The sequence below is a fragment of the Ixodes scapularis genome, unplaced genomic scaffold, assembly GCF_016920785.2.
Source record: "Ixodes scapularis isolate PalLabHiFi unplaced genomic scaffold, ASM1692078v2 PGA_scaffold13__105_contigs__length_92229423, whole genome shotgun sequence".
In the NCBI taxonomy this organism is placed as follows: domain Eukaryota; kingdom Metazoa; phylum Arthropoda; class Arachnida; order Ixodida; family Ixodidae; genus Ixodes; species Ixodes scapularis.
The window spans coordinates 50,703,893-50,723,754 of record NW_024609839.1 but is presented as its reverse complement, the minus strand read 5'-3'; the positions used below and the strand labels follow the sequence as shown (position 1 = coordinate 50,723,754).

The following is a 19,862-nucleotide window of genomic DNA, read 5'->3' as shown; positions in this document are numbered from 1 at the left end:
ATAACAACTGCAGGTCTAAACGTTTTCATCAAAATTCTTCATTCTACAGCCAGTCGTGCTGGAAAAATCTACCTTTCACACAGACCTCCCCACAATCTTGGGGAAACGCTAAAGTCATTTTTAGGAATCTTTTTAGTGGATGCATTTAGCAAAGGTGCCTCAGACAACACTGTCCAAGGCCTAATCTATACAGATAGTAATGTTTTGTCCCACAAATTAATCACAAAATGAATGAACCGTACTGACGACACCGCCTCAAAAGTAGGAAGGAATGCTTAAAAATAAACGCTATTAATCTTAAAAATTCTTTAATCAAGCAAAAATACAACAGTTTTAGGAAACCGAAAGAAACTTGTGCAGCATCCCTTTAAATTTGCCTTTTTACAGAGAGCTACACACGACTGTTCACAAAACAAGACCAACCAAGAAAAGTATAAAGTGTTTTACCCATGCAGCAACTGTGTAAGAAGAGTGAATGATTTCTTCTTTACTTGAGCATGCCACTCCTAAGATCATGAAACAAATCAGGAAAAAAAAAAGTAAATGATTACCATGCAGATTAAAATAAACAAAAAGAATTCCCACATAAAACTTGGAAAATGCACTTCCACAGTAAATGATTAAGTGCTGATTGTTTGGCAAATTGGTATTGTGAATTCGAAAACATGATTGCACTTTAGGACATGGACAGTGGAAGAATAGACAACACAAAACGCTAACTTTCAACTGTTTAATCAGAGAACATCGTGCATTCGCACTGCGCAACTGCAAAACCCTCAACCAATCCGACGCCCCGTCACTGATTGCATTGTACGCTATCTCTTTTTCTGCCAAGACAATTGAGGCCACGCTGATGCCAGAACTTTTGATGATGTCAGCCTCAATTATTTCTCTGTCTTGTCTTTATGTTTGGCGAGAACAGTACATGTGGCATATAAATGTTTGCGCCCGCAGTCATGACGGGTGGTTCTCATTTGAACCCGTTCGCATTTCTACCTTCTCGTTTTTACCTTCTCATTTCAACCCAGCGCAAAACAACTTTCGCGTTTCTCCCTTTCTCATTTAAACCGTTCTGAAAACAAACTTTCAGGTTTTGACCCTTCTCAAAACGACTTTTCTCATTTTAACCTTTCTCATTTTAAATTTTCTCAAAACATACTTTCTGGTTTTGACCATTGTCAGAAAGATTTTTCTCATTTTAACCTCTCTCATTTCGAACCCAAATTAATCCAACATCATGATCTCGCAATCTTTCTGCGGTATTTATGGCGAATTCGGGTAATTAATTGCCTTCGAGCCCTTGCCTGTGGCACCGGCGACCAAAAACACGCCAGCGGCGCATCACGTGACCCTCTCCACCCGAATGCAAAACACAATGAACTGGCGTTTTTATTTGACTGGGTCGCGAGTGAGCTCTGTTAACTTCTTCTTCGATCATTCTATGGTACCATGAGCACGCTGCATACGCCAACAACATAAATTACGACTTTTGAGATGTGTGTAAACAGAAGCGGCTTCACGAAACTTTTAAAAATATTGACATTACCACAGTCCGTACAGCTGACAGAATATTAAAATATAAAATCAATGAAAGGGCAGATGTATAAATCAGTGTGGGTCTGCCCGCACGCGCGTCAAATTTCAATAAACTTCGTTTGGATTTTCGATTAACTGTTGCCACGGAGGCTTGCCAGCGTCGCTTTCCATATTCTGTTTACTGTTAGTAGAGAGTTTTTGTAGATCGTTCCCATGATTCCGATAACAATACCCGATACTCCGCCACCGCCTCCCTTGCGCATGCATAGTGTCGTTATCGGGGCTATCGGAACGATCTACTAAAACTCTCTAGTACCTTTTTTGGAATACTCAGACTTCTCATTGCACCCACCCTCCGTGAAATTGTAATGCGTGTTCAAGTTTTAAACTGCATTACTATGCATACTTTTTTTTTCAGCGGTGTAATACCTTGTTATTACAGAGTTGTACAATAAAGTGATGTATGATGCAGTCCGTGTCTCAGAGCAAACATACCTTGCTCAGGCTTGATAAATTCTTCCAAATATGTTGACCTTCTTTGAAACATAAATTATCTTTCTCTTCGTTGTTTTTCCTATCTTGTCTCAGAGCACACAAGGGTGCCTGTCTCGATGGCTCCGTTTACCGCTCGAACCCGCTATCTGCCGCCTCAGCGAGCATTGTTTCGTTTGGTTCCCTAATCCGATTCGGATGTGACGATACCGGATACAGTCTGGCAGACAAGCTGCCCGACCTCTTGGAGCTCGGGAAAACTTCTGCTGGTAAATTGCCGGTACACGCCTGAGAAGCGCAACCCGAAAAGCTTGCACCCGCCAGCCTTTGACCACGCGAACGCCCTTGCCGAAGATATAGGAAAACTTTTTCAGGGAAAATGACCATCCGAATTGGCCATTACAAGCAATAACACACGACCAGCACAATGATCCATCCGCTCCACACGACGACATCTTAACGACATACAGCGACAGAAGAGAAATGAAGTACCGAATCTGCGCTAGCACTTTTGAAACCACGTTACCATGTGACCACGTAGCTACGTCAACAGACTCGGGGTGGCACGCAGCCATAAGGAAAATTGTTTCATGTGCTATGCAAGAGATGGTGCCGCTTCGCTTCATCTTCAACCTTCATCCTCAACTGTTTTTCCTTCTTTCTATACCTCACTACAGTGTTCAAATGACAACGGGTTCAAATGAGAAAGGGTCGAAACGCGAAAGGTTAAAACGCGAAGGGCGTTTTGCGAATGGGTTCAGACGAGAAGGGTTCAAATGAGAATGGGTTCAAATGAGACGGGTATAAATAAGAAAGGGTCGAAACGCGAAAGGTTAAAACGAGAAGGGCGTTTTGCGAATGGGTTCAAACGAGAAGGGTTCAAATAAGAATGGGTTGTTTCGAGATACACCCGTCATGACGATGACACGAAAGATGGCCATTCCGAAATCTCTGATTGTGCTCTCTTAGTCTGTCATTAAAACACCTGCCTGGCTGGCCAACATATTTCTTTCCACATAACAGTGGAGTCTGATACACTACACCTTTCGCGCAAGCGACGAAGGGACTCCTGTGCTTCTTTAAGCTGCCTGCCGGTGCTTTGTGAAACGGGTCTGTCAATTTGCACATCTTGGCGAGCTTTTCAGGTGCAGATAAAAGAACTTTTGTGTTTAGAAGTTTTGCTATTTTTTTTAGGTTGTGCGCTGTTCTGGGCATGTATGGCACAACTGCCACCTTTTGTCTCTCCTTTTGGAGTGCATCTGAGCGTGTACTAACGGGTGTATCTCGAAACAACCCATTTTTATTTGAACCCTTCTCGTTTGAACCCATTCGCAAAACGCCCTTCTCGTTTTAACCTTTCGCGTTTCGACCCTTTCTTATTTATACCCGTCTCATTTGAACCTATTCTCATTTGAACCCTTCTCGTCTGAACCCATTCGCAAAACGCCCTTCGCGTTTTAACCTTTCGCGTTTCGGCCCTTTCTCATTTCAACCCGTTGTCATTTCAACACCGCAGTGAGGTATAGAAAGAAGGAAAAACAGTTGAAGGATGAAGGTTGAAGATGAAGCGAAGCGGCCCCATCTCTTGCATAGCACATGAAACAATTTTCCTTATGCCTGCGTGCCACCCCGAGCCTGTTGACGTAGCTACATGGTCACATGGTGACGTGGTTTCAAAAGTGCTAGCGCAGATTCGGTACTTCATTTCTCTTCTGTCGCTGTATGTCGTTAAGATGTCGTCGTGTGGAGCAAATGGATCATTGTGCTAGTCGTGTGTTATTGCTTGTAATGGCCAATTCGGGTGGTTATTTTCCCTGAAAAAAGGTTTTCCCATACCTTCGGCAGGGGCATTCGCGTGGTCAAAGGCTGACGGGTGCAAGCTTTTCGGGTTGCGCTTCTCAGGCGTGTACCTCCAATTTACCAGCAGTTTTCCCGAGCTCCAAGAGGTCGGGCAGCTTGTCTGCCAGACTGTATCCGGTATCGTCACATCCGAATCGGATTAGGGAACCAAACGAAACAATGCTCGCTGAGGCGGCAAATAGCGGGTTCGAGTGGCAAACGAAGCCATCGAGACAGGCACCCTTTCCTGCTCCGAGACAAGATAGGAAAAACAACGAAGAGAAAGATAATTTATGTTTCAAAGAAAGTCAACATTTTTGGAAGAATTTATCCAGCCTGAGCAAGGTATGTTTGCTCTGAGACACGGGCTGCATCACACATCACTTTATTTTACAACTCTGTAATAACAAGTTATTACACCGCTGAAAAAAAAGTATGCATAGTGATGCAGTTTGAAACTTGAACACGCATTACAATTTCAAGGAGGGTGGGTGCAATGAGAAGATTGAGGATTCCAAAAGAGGTACTAGAGAGTTTTAGTAGATCGTTCCGATACCCCCGATAACGATACTATGCATGCGCAAGGGAGGCGGTGGCGGAGTATCAGGTATCGTTATCGGAGTCATGGGAACGATCTACTAAAACTCGCTACTAACAGTAAAGAGAATATGGAAAGCGACGCTGGCAAGCCTCCGTGGCAACAGTTAATCGAAAATCCAAACGAAGTTTATTGAAATTTGACGCGCGTGCGGGCAGAACCACACTGATTTATACATCTGCCCTTTCATTGATTTTATATTTTAATATTCTGTCAGCTGTACAGACTGTGGTAATGCCAATATTTTTAAAAGTTTTGTGAAGCCGCTTCTGTTTACACACATCTCAAAGAGTCGTAATTTATGTTGTTGGCGTATGCAGCGTGCTCATGGTACCATAGAATGATCGAAGAAGTTAACAGAGCTCACTAGCGACCAAGTCAAATAAAAACGCCAGTTCATTGTGCTTTGCATTCGGCTGGAGAGGGTCACGTGATGCGCCGCTGGCGCGTTTTTGGCTGCCGGTGCTACAGGCAAGGGCTCAAAGGCAATTAATTACCCGAATTCGCCATAAATACCGCAGAAAGATTGCGAGATCATGATGTTGGATTAATTTGGGTTCGAAATGAGAGAGGTTAAAATGAGAAAAGTATTTCTGACAATGGTCAAAACCAGAAAGTATGTTTTGAGAAAATTTGAGATGAGAAAGGTTAAAATGAGAAAACTCGTTTTGAGAAGGGTCAAAACCCGAAAGTTTGTTTTGAGAACGGTTTAAATGAGAAAGGGAGAAACGCGAAAGTTGTTTTGCGCTGGGTTGATATGAGAAGGTAAAAACGAGAAGGTAGAAATGCGAACGGGTTCAAATGAGAACCATCCGTACTAACACCCCTTCGCAGTTTCTTAAGGACACCTTCTGCTACAGATACAAGCACAGCCTTTGGAAAACCGGCACACAGCAAGCGCTCATACTGCTCAGTTGAACTCGAGCGCATGGCATGGTAGCAAGACCTTAAGGTGCTCATGAAACACAAATTGACTATTCCTTTTTTAACCAGCTTTGAGTGGGATGAGTCATATGGTAACAAGGGCCTATTGGCCTTAGGGTGGTGGGCCCAACACACATGCTGCTCAGAGAGGGCGAGTTTAATGTCTAGAAACTGTATACCAGTAGTACTGTATTCGACGGTAGAAGGTCTTCTGACCATTTTATGGCGAGGTCTTTAATCCCCTTCAGCTTATGCATGAGGTTCCCGTAAAAAGTGTTCTACCATTTCCAGATATTAAACTACCCTCTTTGAGCAGCGTGTGTGTCGGGCCTACCACCCTAGGGCCAATAATAAGGGTACTGTGTAGCCAGAGTTTTGCAGTTTGCCATGCCAACATTCACTCACCACAAGGACACCTTCTTTGACAGGTCCGTCGTCGTTTTTCTTAAAAAGGACTTGCATCTCAGACTCATAGAAGTGAGTGCAGTCTTCGGTAGAAGAATCCATTATTCGTTCGACAAAGGAAGTCCAACGGCTTGGTACCTATTCGTGCAGTTTTATTGAGATGGCCAAGTTAGTTTGCGACAAAAAAGAACTGCACCATGCATCCCAAACAAAATGAAGACTCAGAAAGTGGCCCTTATCTGCCACAAATACATAAAGCAGAGGAGCTTCACTCACATCAGCAAGAGAGCCATCATTAGAGGCCTCCACAAGGACCTCAAAAAGTGTGACGAGTTCAGCTCCTGTGATTGGTCTTCCTGAAGAAGGTATAATTACGAAGACATTAGGGTGGTTTCATCTTAACCAAGGCAGGGTTCTGGGGTAAAATTTTTAATTATAATGGAGCAAATATTTAAATACATGAAAACACAAATAATAAGAATATCATCCATGTTTTCGCATCGTCCACCTTGCACCTGCTGCATGAGTGCAAACTTTAGTGAAACCCCCACTTCCCACATGCTTCAAGTCGTCCTAAAATTGACAGATTTAAGGGTTTTCAATGACACTCAGCAAGTTTCTAATTGGAACCTTATGTTCATTATCCCTAATTAGAACATAATTTTTAGATAAATATTTTGCAAATTAATATATTTTTTTTGCAATCCCCGACACTCGTTGTGGCTGGCAGTTTGTTCCTGGAAAGTTTGTTTTCTTCTAAACCACCCTCATTTTAGAAATTTTCGAGTCTTGACAAAAACACTGGGTATGTGAAACTTTTTCAGCCCGCAATGCTACATAAGGAACAAGTTGAAGCAATTGAAAAAAAATTTGAAATGAAAAGATGCTGTCCCTCACTGGTATAATACTGCACTTATTCACAGGTTCTATAAGCACCACTCTTTCATTCAAACTTTTCAGGAACTTTCTGTAATAATGTAGAGAGTTAAGCTACCTGGCACTAAGAAGACATATCCAAAACAGCACACAAGCACAGGAGGAAGAAAATAGAACACAGGAAAAAGTGCTGACTCCCAACTTATGACTCCCAACTTACTCAATGCCCTGGAAAAGAGCCTGTAAGGTATTGTGAATAAATAAATTATGTATTCGGACAAAACAATATTAGGACGATATTGAAATTGGCAAACTAGAGAAATTTTAGAAGGCTACAACATCCGAAAATCAGGCCAGCGGGGCCGGCCTGTACTTTATGCAAATGTTTTTTTTGTTATTTTTTTTTCTTTCTTTTTTTTTCTCTTTTTTGTTGTGACCTCATAATGTCTTCGTTTTCTCCTTTTCTACCGCAACTTAGTAATGTATCCGTTTTTTCTTCTTCTTTTTACCTTGTGGGTACACGTAGGCTTCATGTCTGAAGCTTTTTTCTCTTTCTTTGACAATACATAAGCTGGAAGTAAGCACTCTTAGCTGTGTTCTAGTTTCTTCCTCCTGTGCTTGTGCGCTGTTTTAGGTAACCCTTCCTGTAACGTCTGCAGCGTTGGGTAAAGTACATCTAAAAAGTCCTTGACATAAAGTACAAAGTAAATGAAAGGTCGTGTACTTTAAGTAGAAAAAGTAAAGTAGTAAAATAAAAAAAGTATGCCAAGCACAATGTACTTCAAGTAAAGTACTATAAATACAATAACCTTTCAAACAGCTTGTGCGTGTTCTTTCATTGAACAGTACTTATTGTATTTTGCCATTGCATTTATGTTCGTGAGTATGTGTTTTATTTTGTGTTTCCCTGCTATAATGCTTCGGCGCTGCAGGTTGTTTCTGTAAATAAAATAAATAAGTACTTTTTGACACAGCCTTTCCTAATAAAGAGAGCATGACAACAGCCCAGTAGCTTCCGCAAGCAATGCTCAAGTGAAGGATAACCTCCTTGCTTCCGCTGACCAAGCGAGTAGTAGTAAGAGTTTGAAATGCAACGGGAGAGTCGTTCCCCGCAGAAAAAGAGCAAAACGTCTCCTCGCGTTTTGGTGAGAGTAGAATATTCCTCCCAGAATTTCTTCAGAGTTGACAAAGCATAATTTTGTGATATAAATTTAACAAGACCACATTTGGGGAACATACTTTGAAGTCGGGAGTTATACTTTTCTCTGAAAAGTACCAGAAGAAATACTTTAAGTACTTTTTCTGCAAAAAATACTTTTTCTGGAAAAATGCCGCAAAATACCAAGCAAGCGCTCACTCAAAATTCAAAAATAAGTGCAAAAAAAGGGGGCTGGGCGCTTGTCCGGTCATCATTTTTACATATAAATGTACTGTGCGTATTTTCCCAGATCTTACAAATTTTGGAATGGGCACTTAGTGTAGAATGGGTGGATGCGCTGTACTCTACGGTAGTACTTTTAGTGTAACATACTTAAAGTATTTCCCAACAATTGATCTTTTGTGCATGGCACCATACTTGAATGAAAAGTGATGACTAACTCTGGTAGGGTTACACTTTTGGACAGAGTTTCAGAGTTTTGCACTGCAAAAAATCTTGTACATTCTTTTTAGAAAAAAAAAATAAATAGCAATAGAAACACAGTGATACCATTCTTTGTCTTTGGCACTAAGGTTGCAAGGAGCTTTTTAGAAAGAGCATCTCTCTCCTCAATGTACTCTTCTGTGAGGTCTTCTTCCCTGGCCTGCATACAGAAAAAAACTGTTCTGAAAAAGTACCCTATGTATAAACTAAAATTATTAACAAATACTTATGGGCAGCTTGCCAGGTTTTGTAGCGAGATATTTGTGAATACAAAGAGTTACTGCATACTAATGTTATTGTTTTGTCAACTTTTGTGAACAAGATGATGTAAAAGCTTACTTTTTCTTTCCTGCCTTCAATGTAAGCGAAAAAATAAAAGGGCCATGAAATGATTTTTCTATTTCTTCGTTCTTAGCTTTCCTCCTCAACTCACAAATTGCAGAGTGTTAACAAAGGTACAGGGCCGAGTTTACTGCACGCAACTATCCTCCATTACCCATAAGCTCACAGTGCTGTGGAAGCTACGTGCTCGTTAGGCCAGTCACACTTCTATCTTTTTGCCACATGATCACGCTTCCTCACGTATACCCACGTGCACAAAATGGGGTCAGGTGATGAGAGGGAGGCAGCTGATTGATCCGGCAAGCCTGTAGCTCCCACTGCACTGTCAGCTCAAGGGTGAACGGAGTATAGTCAGATAGCACAGGGATGCAGTGCTTGTGTCCAATGCGTGAGCTGGGGCCGGCTGACGTGATTTCGGTACTTGGGCACCGCAGATGTATCGCACTAAAAAGGCAGAGAGCTTTCAAAGAAAAAATAGTCCGCTTTGTTTTAAAAATTTTGTATCGAAAAGCAGGCTTTTGCCTTTCTACCTTCTTTCTTTTGCCCATTAAACAATATGCTATTAGTAAAATCCCATTCTAAATTAATTTATTCCAGCCAAAAATTTGCTTCATGGCCCCTTTAACGTCAGCACTATGTTAGACAGGTGAGCTCAGGAAGGCACTTCAAAGTAATTGCTTAAGGGGTATTCACACGAGGGAGAAATCCCGGGCATTTCTCCCCGGCAAGCGGATCCAGCGACGAAAACGTCAGGCTTTGCGATGTGCAAAAGCCTCGCGTTTTCATCTCGTGATGCGCGCGTGTCGGGGAGAAATCCCCGGGATTTCTCCCTCGTGTGAATACCCCTTTAACGACGAAGGGAATGAATAGACCAATCTTAAATAACCTCCCCTCCCCCTCTCCTCAACTCTGTAAGCAGTTAAGGCTCGTTGACACTCTTGCAACCGAGTAAGACCGAGAGACAGAACCGGTTTTTAAGCCTCTTGCGACATCTTAGGATCAAGTGCACTGCTGCGGAGCTGGTCCCAAGACGTCGTAAGAGGATTAAAAACCGGTCTTGTCTCTCTCGGTCGTACTCGGCTGCAAGAGTGTGAAAGAGCCTTTATTAAGGGGAGACACTGGCTAGAGGTTAAACTTCTGAACTGCCCAAGTGATCGGAATGAAATTTGCAGGGGAGATTTAACTTCAAATGTATGTGTACTGTGCAAATTTTCAGCTCTCTAGGACAATTTTACATTCCTGCATAATAAGATTTGTCACTCTTCGTTAAGGAATCTATGATATGCAAATGAAGCTATTAAAGGGGTACTCCGCCGATTTCTTCATGGTCCCCGATTTGCTTGAAATTTTGCTAAACTCGCCAAACAACATCGCCAAAATAGTATACCAAATATTAGGTCAAAATAATTTTTTTTCACGAAGTTATTGAATTTACAATTTTGGTCCTCACCGTGTTTTTCAAACTGAAAGTCTCTACTGGCAACAATGAAAACGTGACGTCAGTGGAAGTGCAGGGGTTCACTCTTTGGACTGTAGAATTTGTTCCCAACTGATTCGAAGCAGTTTCATGGTGTTAAATGAATGCTTTGGAAGCTCGCTCCAGTCCCCGCGCTCCAGCACGGAACAAATGATTGGCATATTCTATTTTTTAGACTGCTCGCCCGACTGGCAAGCTAACCTTCCACTGACGTCACGGCCCTGAAAAGGGCGGGTATATTTGAATGTTTGTTTTTGCATCATTTTCATTTCCCGATTTCGCAGTAACTATTATGAATTTCACGATACTAAATAGCATACCAGAAAGGGTAAAGGCCGGGGAGTCAGAAAATTTAGTTAGTTGAGGACGCTCAAAAATCGGCGGAGTACCCCTTTAATCATCATTTTAACTGCTTGAATATAAAGTGGAAGATGTGGGACTTCGGGCTATCTAGTTTTTATAACCCAAATGTAAATATTTCAGGAAGAGTGATTACCTCAAAATATGAGATGCATACCTGTCCAATGTCCATCTTTGAAAACATAGCTTTTTCTCAATGAGGACATTAAATTAAAACAAAATAAAGTAGATAGCCCGATTCCCCAGTAAATTTCAGTTCAGAAACATCTTGATTGTGATACCAGAATAATTTTATCTTCAAACAAAAGATTCCTTCGTATAAAATTTCCAGCAAAAAGCAGAACTGAGAAAAATGCATACACTGCTTTACTTTGTTACTGCTTCACAATGTGTCGAAAATATTTTATATCAATTTAACTATTTGGCACATGGCTATGAAATTTAGTGTAAGAGTGTATAATATGTTTTTAATACCAAAAACCTCAAAATTGAAAAATTAACTTTTTAAAAAAAATTTGAAACTTAGGCCCATGTCCCCCCTTAAAAAGTACGACAGAAATCAGTGTCATTATGCTCTTACCTCGGATAAATCAGTCAGAAGAAGGCGCTTGACGGCAGGCAAAAAGAGAGTGTGACACTCCAGCGATTTAAAAATATCTGGAGGACAAAGGAAACAAACTTTGCACCACAGACACCTATTAGGCACGACATCAACACACACTAACATAGTTACGTCTTATATCTTTCTTTCAACTGGGTACATTTTGCCATCAACAGCACAGGGGCGGATCCAAGGGGGGGCGACGGGGGCAGCCGCCCCCCCCCCCCAAAACTAAGTCGACCCCCCCCCCCCTTCCTCCTTCTCGGAGGGCAATTTTAAGTGGGTAGACCCCTGACCCTGACCCCGACCTCGACTCCCGACCCCCGACCCCCGACCCCCCCCCCCCCCCCCCCAAATAAAACAGATTACCGGCCTGCCAGGTGGTAGAAGGCTCGGTACTTAAGGATGGGGGTTCAAAATAGGGTAGGTCACAACCTAGCAGGCACACTTGTACTCTGAACTTGGAGAACCACTCAGTCGAATGGGAGAATAGTATCCTTGCAAATTTTTTCGTCCACCCCAAAACGGAGTTCTGGATCCGCCCCTGCAACAGCATAAAAAAAAAGCTCGAGGTACACCTAAGCATTTCTTACGAGTTCTGAATGCGAAAGCATGCAAGCCACTCGTCCGCTCCCTTTGTCTTCTGCTGTGTACTAGCACACGCGCGCTTCGGTATCTCGGAGGCCATGACGCAGCGGCCAACGCGAGTCCCGTCGACGTGCGCCAGCTAATGGAACCGAAGGCACGCGGAAACTATCTGCCGTTTCCGCGCTTCCAACTGATGACGTCAGCTCGCTCCATGAAACAGTTAAAGCTTTCACATTAAAAGCCTGCTGGGAAATCAAGATTAAGAAAATGGCCAACCTACAAGGGCAAGCATGAGAACTTTATGGAGATGGCATAAGAAGTTTATGAAGATGATGAAGAAGGCATCTGCACATAAAAAGTATGCGTCCTTCTCTCACCAAGAAGGCTGATCTTGTAGTCTTCGCTCTCTCTGCTGTGAGTTTCCATGAGCCGGTGCAACCACTGGGTAGGTGTCTCATTGTCAAGAGTTGTCTGCACAAAGTCCTGCACCACCTGCACTTCCAGACGGGAAAGGGAACAGTCTATAACTTAACACCACCGCCTTTAACAATTCGCGAGAGCTCTGAACAGCACCCCGATCTCAAGCAGCGAAGTAAGGAAGGTGTCTTAGTTGCACACGTGCCCTTGATTCCTTTGTGCATCGTTGCAAAAGGCACGAGGCATTCATTTTTGACTCACAAGTGCCTCACTTTGGACATTGCTTATTACAAACTGAGCTATGAGATTGCTTTTCATGCTTCACATAGCCCCTAATGAGTTGTTGGGCACAACTTGAGAAATTAATGCAAAAGAGTTAGCAAAATGCCTGTACATGTCACTTTCCTTGCGGAGCGTTTAACAGTAGAACTTGATGCAAAAGAAAACAGATGCAAACCCACGCAATTAACAGGGTGACGACCAGTTCCCTTCGCCTACTACAAGTAGACCTGGGTTTCTTGTCTCCCCGGGTCTCTAGCAAATTTCTAGAACTGAGGCCAGATTCACGAAACGATCTTACGGCAAAAATGTGCGTAAGACAAAACGTAAGAACAAATTCGTATTCACGAAAAAAAATTATCGGAAGTTTTGCGCAGGTTACGACAAAATCCTACGACAGCTCCGGAGCTGTCTTACGCACTTTTTACGATCAAATCTGCATGGCTGACAGCGTCGCTCAGTCACTTGGTCGCGACGACCAATAAATGTTTACTTTTCTACGTGCTCCTCTCGCGCGTCCCGACTTCAAGCAGCAGGAAAAAAGTAAAGAGTACTTGAAACAGACCACGACAAAACGACGAACAAGAATGCTGGACCCCCAAACACCCGCAAAAAGCTCCAACAGCCACGATTCCACAGACCCCGACCAAGCGAGCTCGGCAGTATAGGCCTAGCAGGCACTCCGACTCGGCACAGCATTGCTCCGACGGTCCTTGGCCAAGACCGTATGCCCACGACCGGCTGGCGTGCTGAATGGAATATGCCCGTGCGACCCTTGTGGACCATTCCCGTATTATAGTTTGATTGCTGACCTCAATTTTAGATTAAGAGGTTAATCTCCTCCCCGGACCCCTTGTTATCTTGTTTTCCGAAGCAGCGGTGGCGAACGCTGTCGTCGAAAAGGGACTCTCATTGATTTTATCTCCTTGTTTTATGTGATATAGAGCTCAAATAATTGTCGTATGGATTACCTTCGCAACACTATATGTACACTTCGTTATTAGTATGCCGTTTTTATTCTGACACAACTGCACGTCACTGTCGAGCTATAACAGTTTGTGGGAGCAACTCAATGCAAATCCAAACTCTCTTTGCCGAGTGTCACGGCACTATAGAGTTGCAATCGCAAAAGATCGGTTCCGAAGCGCTTACCGATTCGCGGTCCAACACCGCGAATCCAGCACCTCAATCAAAAGCGCGCGTCCGCTTCGAGTGTAAACAGGTATTTACGTGGCTCTTGGTGACATTCTCGTAGTTCGAACGTATATATTTTTAACGTCAGATCGCTCCTGCATCTTCGAGGCTGCGAGAAACGTTGCGGCGATTTGTTTCCATCTACGTCACTTTGCAAACGACTGGCACGGGCCGTCTTTTACCAACGATGACAGTTGTGTTGACTTCGTAGCGATCGAGTTCGTAGGAGTCAACGGAAGCGGTTATGCATCCCGGCCTTGGCATTCGGGCGCGTTTAAATTGTGCTAGCGTCGACATATCCCTGCACGGACACGGACCGCAGACAATCAGTGGTGGAAAGGCTGTCTGTGTTTGTTGTTAAAAATCCAAGTGCTCCAAACCATGCCGAGCTCTCCGATTGGTTGTTCGTGCTTTCAAAGAAGCCATCGCTATAGCAACAACACCGGTAAGTTCTAGTTTTTCCATACAAGAACGTCGCTTTTCTCCTCTGACTTAAAAGCACGTTTGAGAACACCGATTTCTCCTCTTCTTACGATGTTCTTAACTTACGAAGGAAACTTCTTAGCTAAGTTGTTGTAAAATAAGAAGCTCTTCGTGAATCTGGCCACTGGTGATTGCATTTTGGGGGGTTTCTTTTGGGTTTTATTACTTTGTGCATTGCTCCTTCATTACATTTCTTGCCGTTATCTTCAAGTAGAAAGTGTTTTCTTAACAGGGTATTCGGGCAGCCTCCAGCCGCCATGACAGGAGGTGAGAAATACTTCCAGGTTGTCTTGTTCTCGCTTGTTTCTGGGTGGGTGCGTGATGACTCTTGGATCACTAGCGAGCAACTGGGTGAGAACTACGCTCTAGAAATGCACCAGTGTTGTGCTCTTGGGAGCTCGATGTGCAATGGTACAATCAAAGTGTCCCAAGTGAAGTTCTTTTGATTTCCTCAAGATGGAGGATGCCACCGAGCTTGGATTCATCTCCTGTCAACATTCCCGCAGAAGCTTGCCATGTTCCCACAAGTAAGGGTGCCCGCAAGTTTTATTTAATTATTTACAAAAACCCACAGTGCTGAAGCGTTATAGCAGGTACAGCCCAAAACATTAATAAAAGATAAATTTCTTTGTGAAATAGGGGGGTTTAACACGAAATATTGGGGCTCGATTAGGAGACTATGGAAGATACCTATGAAAGGTGGGGAAAGGACGAGAAAACACTTCTATTTTTCTTTTGGAAGGCTGATAACTTTTAGCAAAAAATTAATATTTTAGAAGATGTTCACTTTGTTGGATATGTTCTGCTCGTTTTTGTCTGCTTATCCACTTGTGAATGAAACCAAGTACATCCGAGCGCCTCCAGTGCAAAGAACTAAACGTGACTAATGCACAGATTAAACAGGAAGATTGCTTTTACAAACTTACCCAAAACAGTGGCGGAAAGCTGAGCAGATCATGGACGAAACCGTCGGTCCATTTGACACGAGACAATTGCGACCGCAAGGCAAAGAGCTGCAACAGAGAAAAACCAATGATGGACCACTAATAACCGACACCTCCCAGGTATAACAACTGACACAGAGCAAATGACATGTCCACATAACACAACAATGACTCATTCTAACTGCCAATGCAAAATTTTTAAAAAGAGAATGACATCTACATATGGTTATATGGTAAAGTAACCATTAGCTAAACTGAAAATAATCCTCTACATTTATTGTGAAGTTTCATTCATTTGGAGGCTACAGTAATATCCCAAGAGATAGCCCACCTAAAATCGAAGGCAAATCATGTTAAAATAAGAAGTGAGCTAACTTTCAATGTGCAAATAAAAAAATGAGAAAAAAAATGCTACCGTAATGTTTAGAAAGAACGCCCACACAAATTGAAGAGATAAATGGTTAAAAGACATGGGGTGGGCTATCTTTGGGGATGCCACAGCAAAACTTTATCGAAAATTAATTATAAACACCCCGGCACGGGCTACAACTACCCAACGCGGGAACCGATACCGCAAATTCGCGTTTCACGATGCAATAAACACGCAGGAATTCCCTACAAAATCCTGCGTCACGGGAAAGGATACCGCAGGTTGTGGACACAGCAGATTCAAGCTTCACGGTGCGAAGGCTCCGCGGAAACCAGTCAAGAACTCGCATCTCACAGGAACAAATACCGCAAATCGTGGACGGAGCAGATTCAAGTTTAATGGTGCAATAAACACGCGGGAACCCGCTACGAACTGGCCCGTCACGGGAACCGATACCGTGCGCGCAGATCGCGGACAGAAATGCGGGAATCCGCTACAAACCCTTATGTTAAGGGAAAAAGTAACACAGATTGCGAACGCAGCAAAATCGTATTTCACGATGCAATATACAGGCGGGAATCCGCTACAAACTTTATGTCACGGGAACGGATAACAGATTGCAGACGCAGCAGATTCGCATTTCACGGTGGAACATACACGTGGGAACAACTCGCGTGTTAAGAGAGCCGATATCGCGTGCGCAGATCACCGACAAAAACGCGGGAACCTGCTATGAACTCGCTTGTTAGACGTGCCGGTACAGCAAACTGCGCAGTTGATGAGATTCTCGCCAAACATCGCGCGACGTCCAACAAGAATCAAGGGGTAGGCGATGTTTGGGAATTCTTATTTTTACAGATATCTAGCCAGAAAAACAGGATGGGCGATCTCCCAGGGGCGGGTGTTCTGTCAGAACTTCACTGTAGTTTTGGATTTTGTGACCTATGGAACTAGTGATTGACCTTCCCAGTCATCAATGCTCGCTTATCTCCCGTCATGGCTAAGTAACACTATTTCTGCCGAGGTCAGAATTGGCCAGGGCCCTGGAATTACTGAAAGTTGACTATCTTACGGTGTTTTTAAAACAATATCAAATTGTGCCAAACATAGGGGTGGGTTATCTTTCGGGGGTGGAGCATGTTTTTTGATGGCAGATTCGTTTTAGGAAGATCTAATCACATAAAAAAGAGGTATCCTGCCTGTGTGCGTCTGGCCAACAGCTCCAGGTAGTCAATGTCAGCTTGGTCGATTATCTTGACTGAGTTGTAGATCAGGTGCGAGCTGATAAGGGTTGCAACAGCAAAAATCTTGGCGTCATAGTTTTCAGAGACATTGTTTGCGGCAAAGCCTGCAACAAAATTCATTAGGCTTAACTTTGGCTCTATGAGATGCAAGATATAAAACCACTTGCCTTCAGTGTCCAAGAAGATTAGAGATAAATTCTGCCCTGAGGGTAGCCTGACCTTCAGTGGCTGAAAACGAGGTAAGGTTGTACATAATAAAAAAAATACACAGCGCAAAAGGACATCAAGGGAAGAGACACACCGGATAGAACAGAGCGCTGACTTGCAACTAGATATTTTAGTAGAAAAGGAGGAAGAAAAATATTTTGGTCACCATAAATCGCACGTGTAGCCTGTGCCATGATATGTGGCCGTTATGGCACATGCTGGGCCTTCATAGTCAGTTTCTTTATATTCTTCCTATTTCTTCTTCATAGGTAAGGTTGGCAATTTTCTAGGTCAATAATTCTAAAGATTTCTCCATTATTCAGAAAATTCAGAGTTAATAGCTTCGTATTATACTACTCGCCACAATCATATAGCAACACAGTGTTTGATGAGTAAGGAAGAAAGAAAAGAGAAATAGCAACTTAAAGGGAAGCTCAAAGAAGTCAGGAATGACTTTCTATGGTTTGGCTCCTGAATTCAGTTCCTGCACAAAAATTGGGCAGGACTGAACCTGAAAAGTTTGTATTAGAAAACACTTGCACCGATTGCCACACGGCTTGCAACAAACCTCTCTCCCCCCGTTAACTGTAAAAAGTGTCGACACATAATCGGTGACATCTGACGTAATTTTTACTCTCTTACAGCTTTTTAAAATTAAAAAAAAAAATGTGGTGTCTAGTGTTACGTCCGACGTAACCCAAAAACAAAAGTTAAAGTAACGTCTGACGTAACCTACAATACAATTTAAGGTTACGTCCCACGTACTAGGAAACTGGGTCTTGTGTCCGGCTTTGTCAGATTATTCATACAAAACTGAAATGAAGTTACGATGTTGTAATCATAAAATCACGTAGTTCCACGCCCCTCAGCCGGGGCCTTAGTTGACGTCATGGCAGAGGGGGCCGGACAAAGTCGTTGCATTCAGTTGGTTTCAACACGCAAAAGAGGTGACATTATATTTTTTCTTTTGCAGTTCTTAGAAGGTTACATACTCAAACTTTCTGTAACGATTTGGCAACTGGTTGCTGCATGCGATGCCAATACCACGGTCAAAGAGCGGAGAACCCCCAGTGCGTTTGTGTCACGGCTACACGCTAAATCAAGTTGCCACTGAAGAGTGGTGAAGGCATGAACCCTGACGTTAGAGATTTCACAAATTTTTTTCAAAATTTCAGGACAGTCAGAACATGATTTTAAGTACTAAACTAGAATTGCGCCAGGCATAACATAAAATATTTAAGTAGAGTTATTTCGGACGTAGCTTTAATTTTTATTTTACATTATGTCGGATATAACTTCTTTTAGGGTTATGTCGGATGTAATTAAAAATAAATATATGTACAGCGACGTTGGGTTCTCTCGGACGTAACTCTAGACACTGCGATTAAAAAAACTGTTCAGCTTTCGTTTAGTTGAACCCGAGGGGTACATTGCTGCCAGTAAAAATGTGATTACAACCTGTATTGCTACAAGATGTGTCGAGTATACCGCTGAGAAAATTGTTTATTGTTGTTTACAAAAACACAAAGAGCAAGGCAGCGTAAAAAAGGTATGTAAAAAAAGTGAAAGCCGCTTACAACTCCCTGTAACGCCGAATTAGAGCGCAGCTCTTGAGGAGGAGGAGGGAAGGGCGCTGGGGGGGGGTTAGACTAACCAGGGGGGGGGGTCACGTGACCTTGGGGGGTCACGTGACCCCCAATGCCAATGATGTCATCAGTGACGATGACGATGCGGCTACCGATGACGTCATTAGTGACGTCACTGATGACTTCACCAGTGATGATGACGATGCGAATGTCGGTGACGTCATCAGTGATGATGACGATGACGATACGGATGCCGGTGACGACATCAGTGACGTCACTGATGACGTCATCAGTGATGATGACGATGACGATGCGGATGTCGGTAACGTAACTGGCATCCACATCGTCATCGTCATCATCACTGATGACGTCACCGGCATCCACATCGTCATCATCACTGATGACGTCACCGGCATCCACATCGTCATCGTCATCATCACCGATGACGTCACCGGCATCCGCATCGTCATCGTCATCATGACGTCATCATCACTGATGACGTCACCGGCATCCACATCGTCATCGTCATCATCACTGATGACGTCACCGGCATCCACATCGTCATCGTCACGTCACCGGCATCGTCATAGTCATCATCACTGATGACGTCACTGGCACGTGACTTCAGGGGTCACGTGACCTCGGGGGGGTCACGTGACCCCGGTGGGGGGCTTGCACGGTGCATTATGGGACATTTCCCATGATGCAGCGCGCGGTTACGCCGACGCCGACGCCGCTCAAGCCGGAAACGGGCCCCTAAGAGCTGCGCTCTAAAAAAAAAACACCAGGAAGCAAGCGAACCACGAAAGACAAACGTTCGTTGACCCTACCTCTTGAGTGGCGGGCTGGTAGACGTGCTCGCGTATGGGGTCTAACCTTTCTGCACAGCCTTGCACGCCACCCAGAATCACATTGTAGTAAGCACATAAATATTATCACACTCTATTGAGTAAAGCTGTATGCACTCCGGAGTGCACTTCGGACGGAAATGGCTATATGCACTCCGCTAAACTCGTATAAAACAAATGCTCACAACGAGTTTTCTGAGCGATGGCATAGCATAGGAAACTATTCAGAGGAAACATAAACGATACAGTATGAGACCGCGTCAACAGTTATGCAATCTGTACGAAAAAAATATATAAATAAATCGAACAATATAGACGTGCAATTCCAAGGGGAATAGCCACGGCCACGGTCATCATGAGTACCTGTCGCCACATCCAGATGCCCATCGTTTCAGGTCGGACCGTGGGGCCTATTCCGAATCCCTTGGTCTTCCCCATCAGTTGGTTCATGAGGAAAGACTTGCCGGAGTGGAACTTCCCGACGACGGCTATGGTCGCCACGGGCCCCTCAATTTTAGACACGACCTGCGAGGAAGACCCCACACGAAGCATGAATCGGATTGTGGAAGACCCGCCATAGAGCAATAAAACGCGCCACATCGTGACTTTT

At 43.6% G+C, this 19,862-nt stretch overlaps 2 protein-coding genes across 5 annotated transcripts in view; one reads left to right on the top strand and one right to left on the bottom strand.

Annotated features, from left to right (window-relative positions):
* LOC8051660 (guanylate-binding protein 2) overlaps positions 1-19,862 on the bottom strand; it is a 36,961-nt gene that overhangs the window by 16,719 nt on the left and 380 nt on the right. Inside the window, 10 exon segments of the mRNA XM_040213341.2 lie at positions 448-506; positions 5,795-5,932; positions 6,071-6,150; positions 8,379-8,472; positions 11,072-11,148; positions 12,058-12,172; positions 14,980-15,066; positions 16,567-16,715; positions 16,779-16,839; positions 19,616-19,777. Coding sequence (XP_040069275.2) covers positions 448-506; positions 5,795-5,932; positions 6,071-6,150; positions 8,379-8,472; positions 11,072-11,148; positions 12,058-12,172; positions 14,980-15,066; positions 16,567-16,715; positions 16,779-16,839; positions 19,616-19,777 — 1,022 coding nt within the window.
* The window catches only part of LOC115320310 (monocarboxylate transporter 1), a 46,915-nt gene continuing 38,919 nt past the window's right edge, over positions 11,867-19,862 (top strand). The window contains exons 1-3 of one of the 4 annotated variants that reach the window (XM_042289895.1): positions 13,707-14,015; positions 14,286-14,320; positions 14,510-14,580. In XM_042289895.1, the coding sequence (XP_042145829.1) occupies positions 14,517-14,580 (64 nt within the window). In that variant the 5' untranslated portion in view covers positions 13,707-14,015; positions 14,286-14,320; positions 14,510-14,516. Of the gene's footprint in view, positions 12,039-13,706; positions 14,016-14,285; positions 14,321-14,509; positions 14,581-19,647; positions 19,778-19,862 lie in introns of those variants that run through there. The other 3 variants (XR_005715901.2, XM_040213343.3, XM_042289894.1) reach the window with 3 other exon arrangements.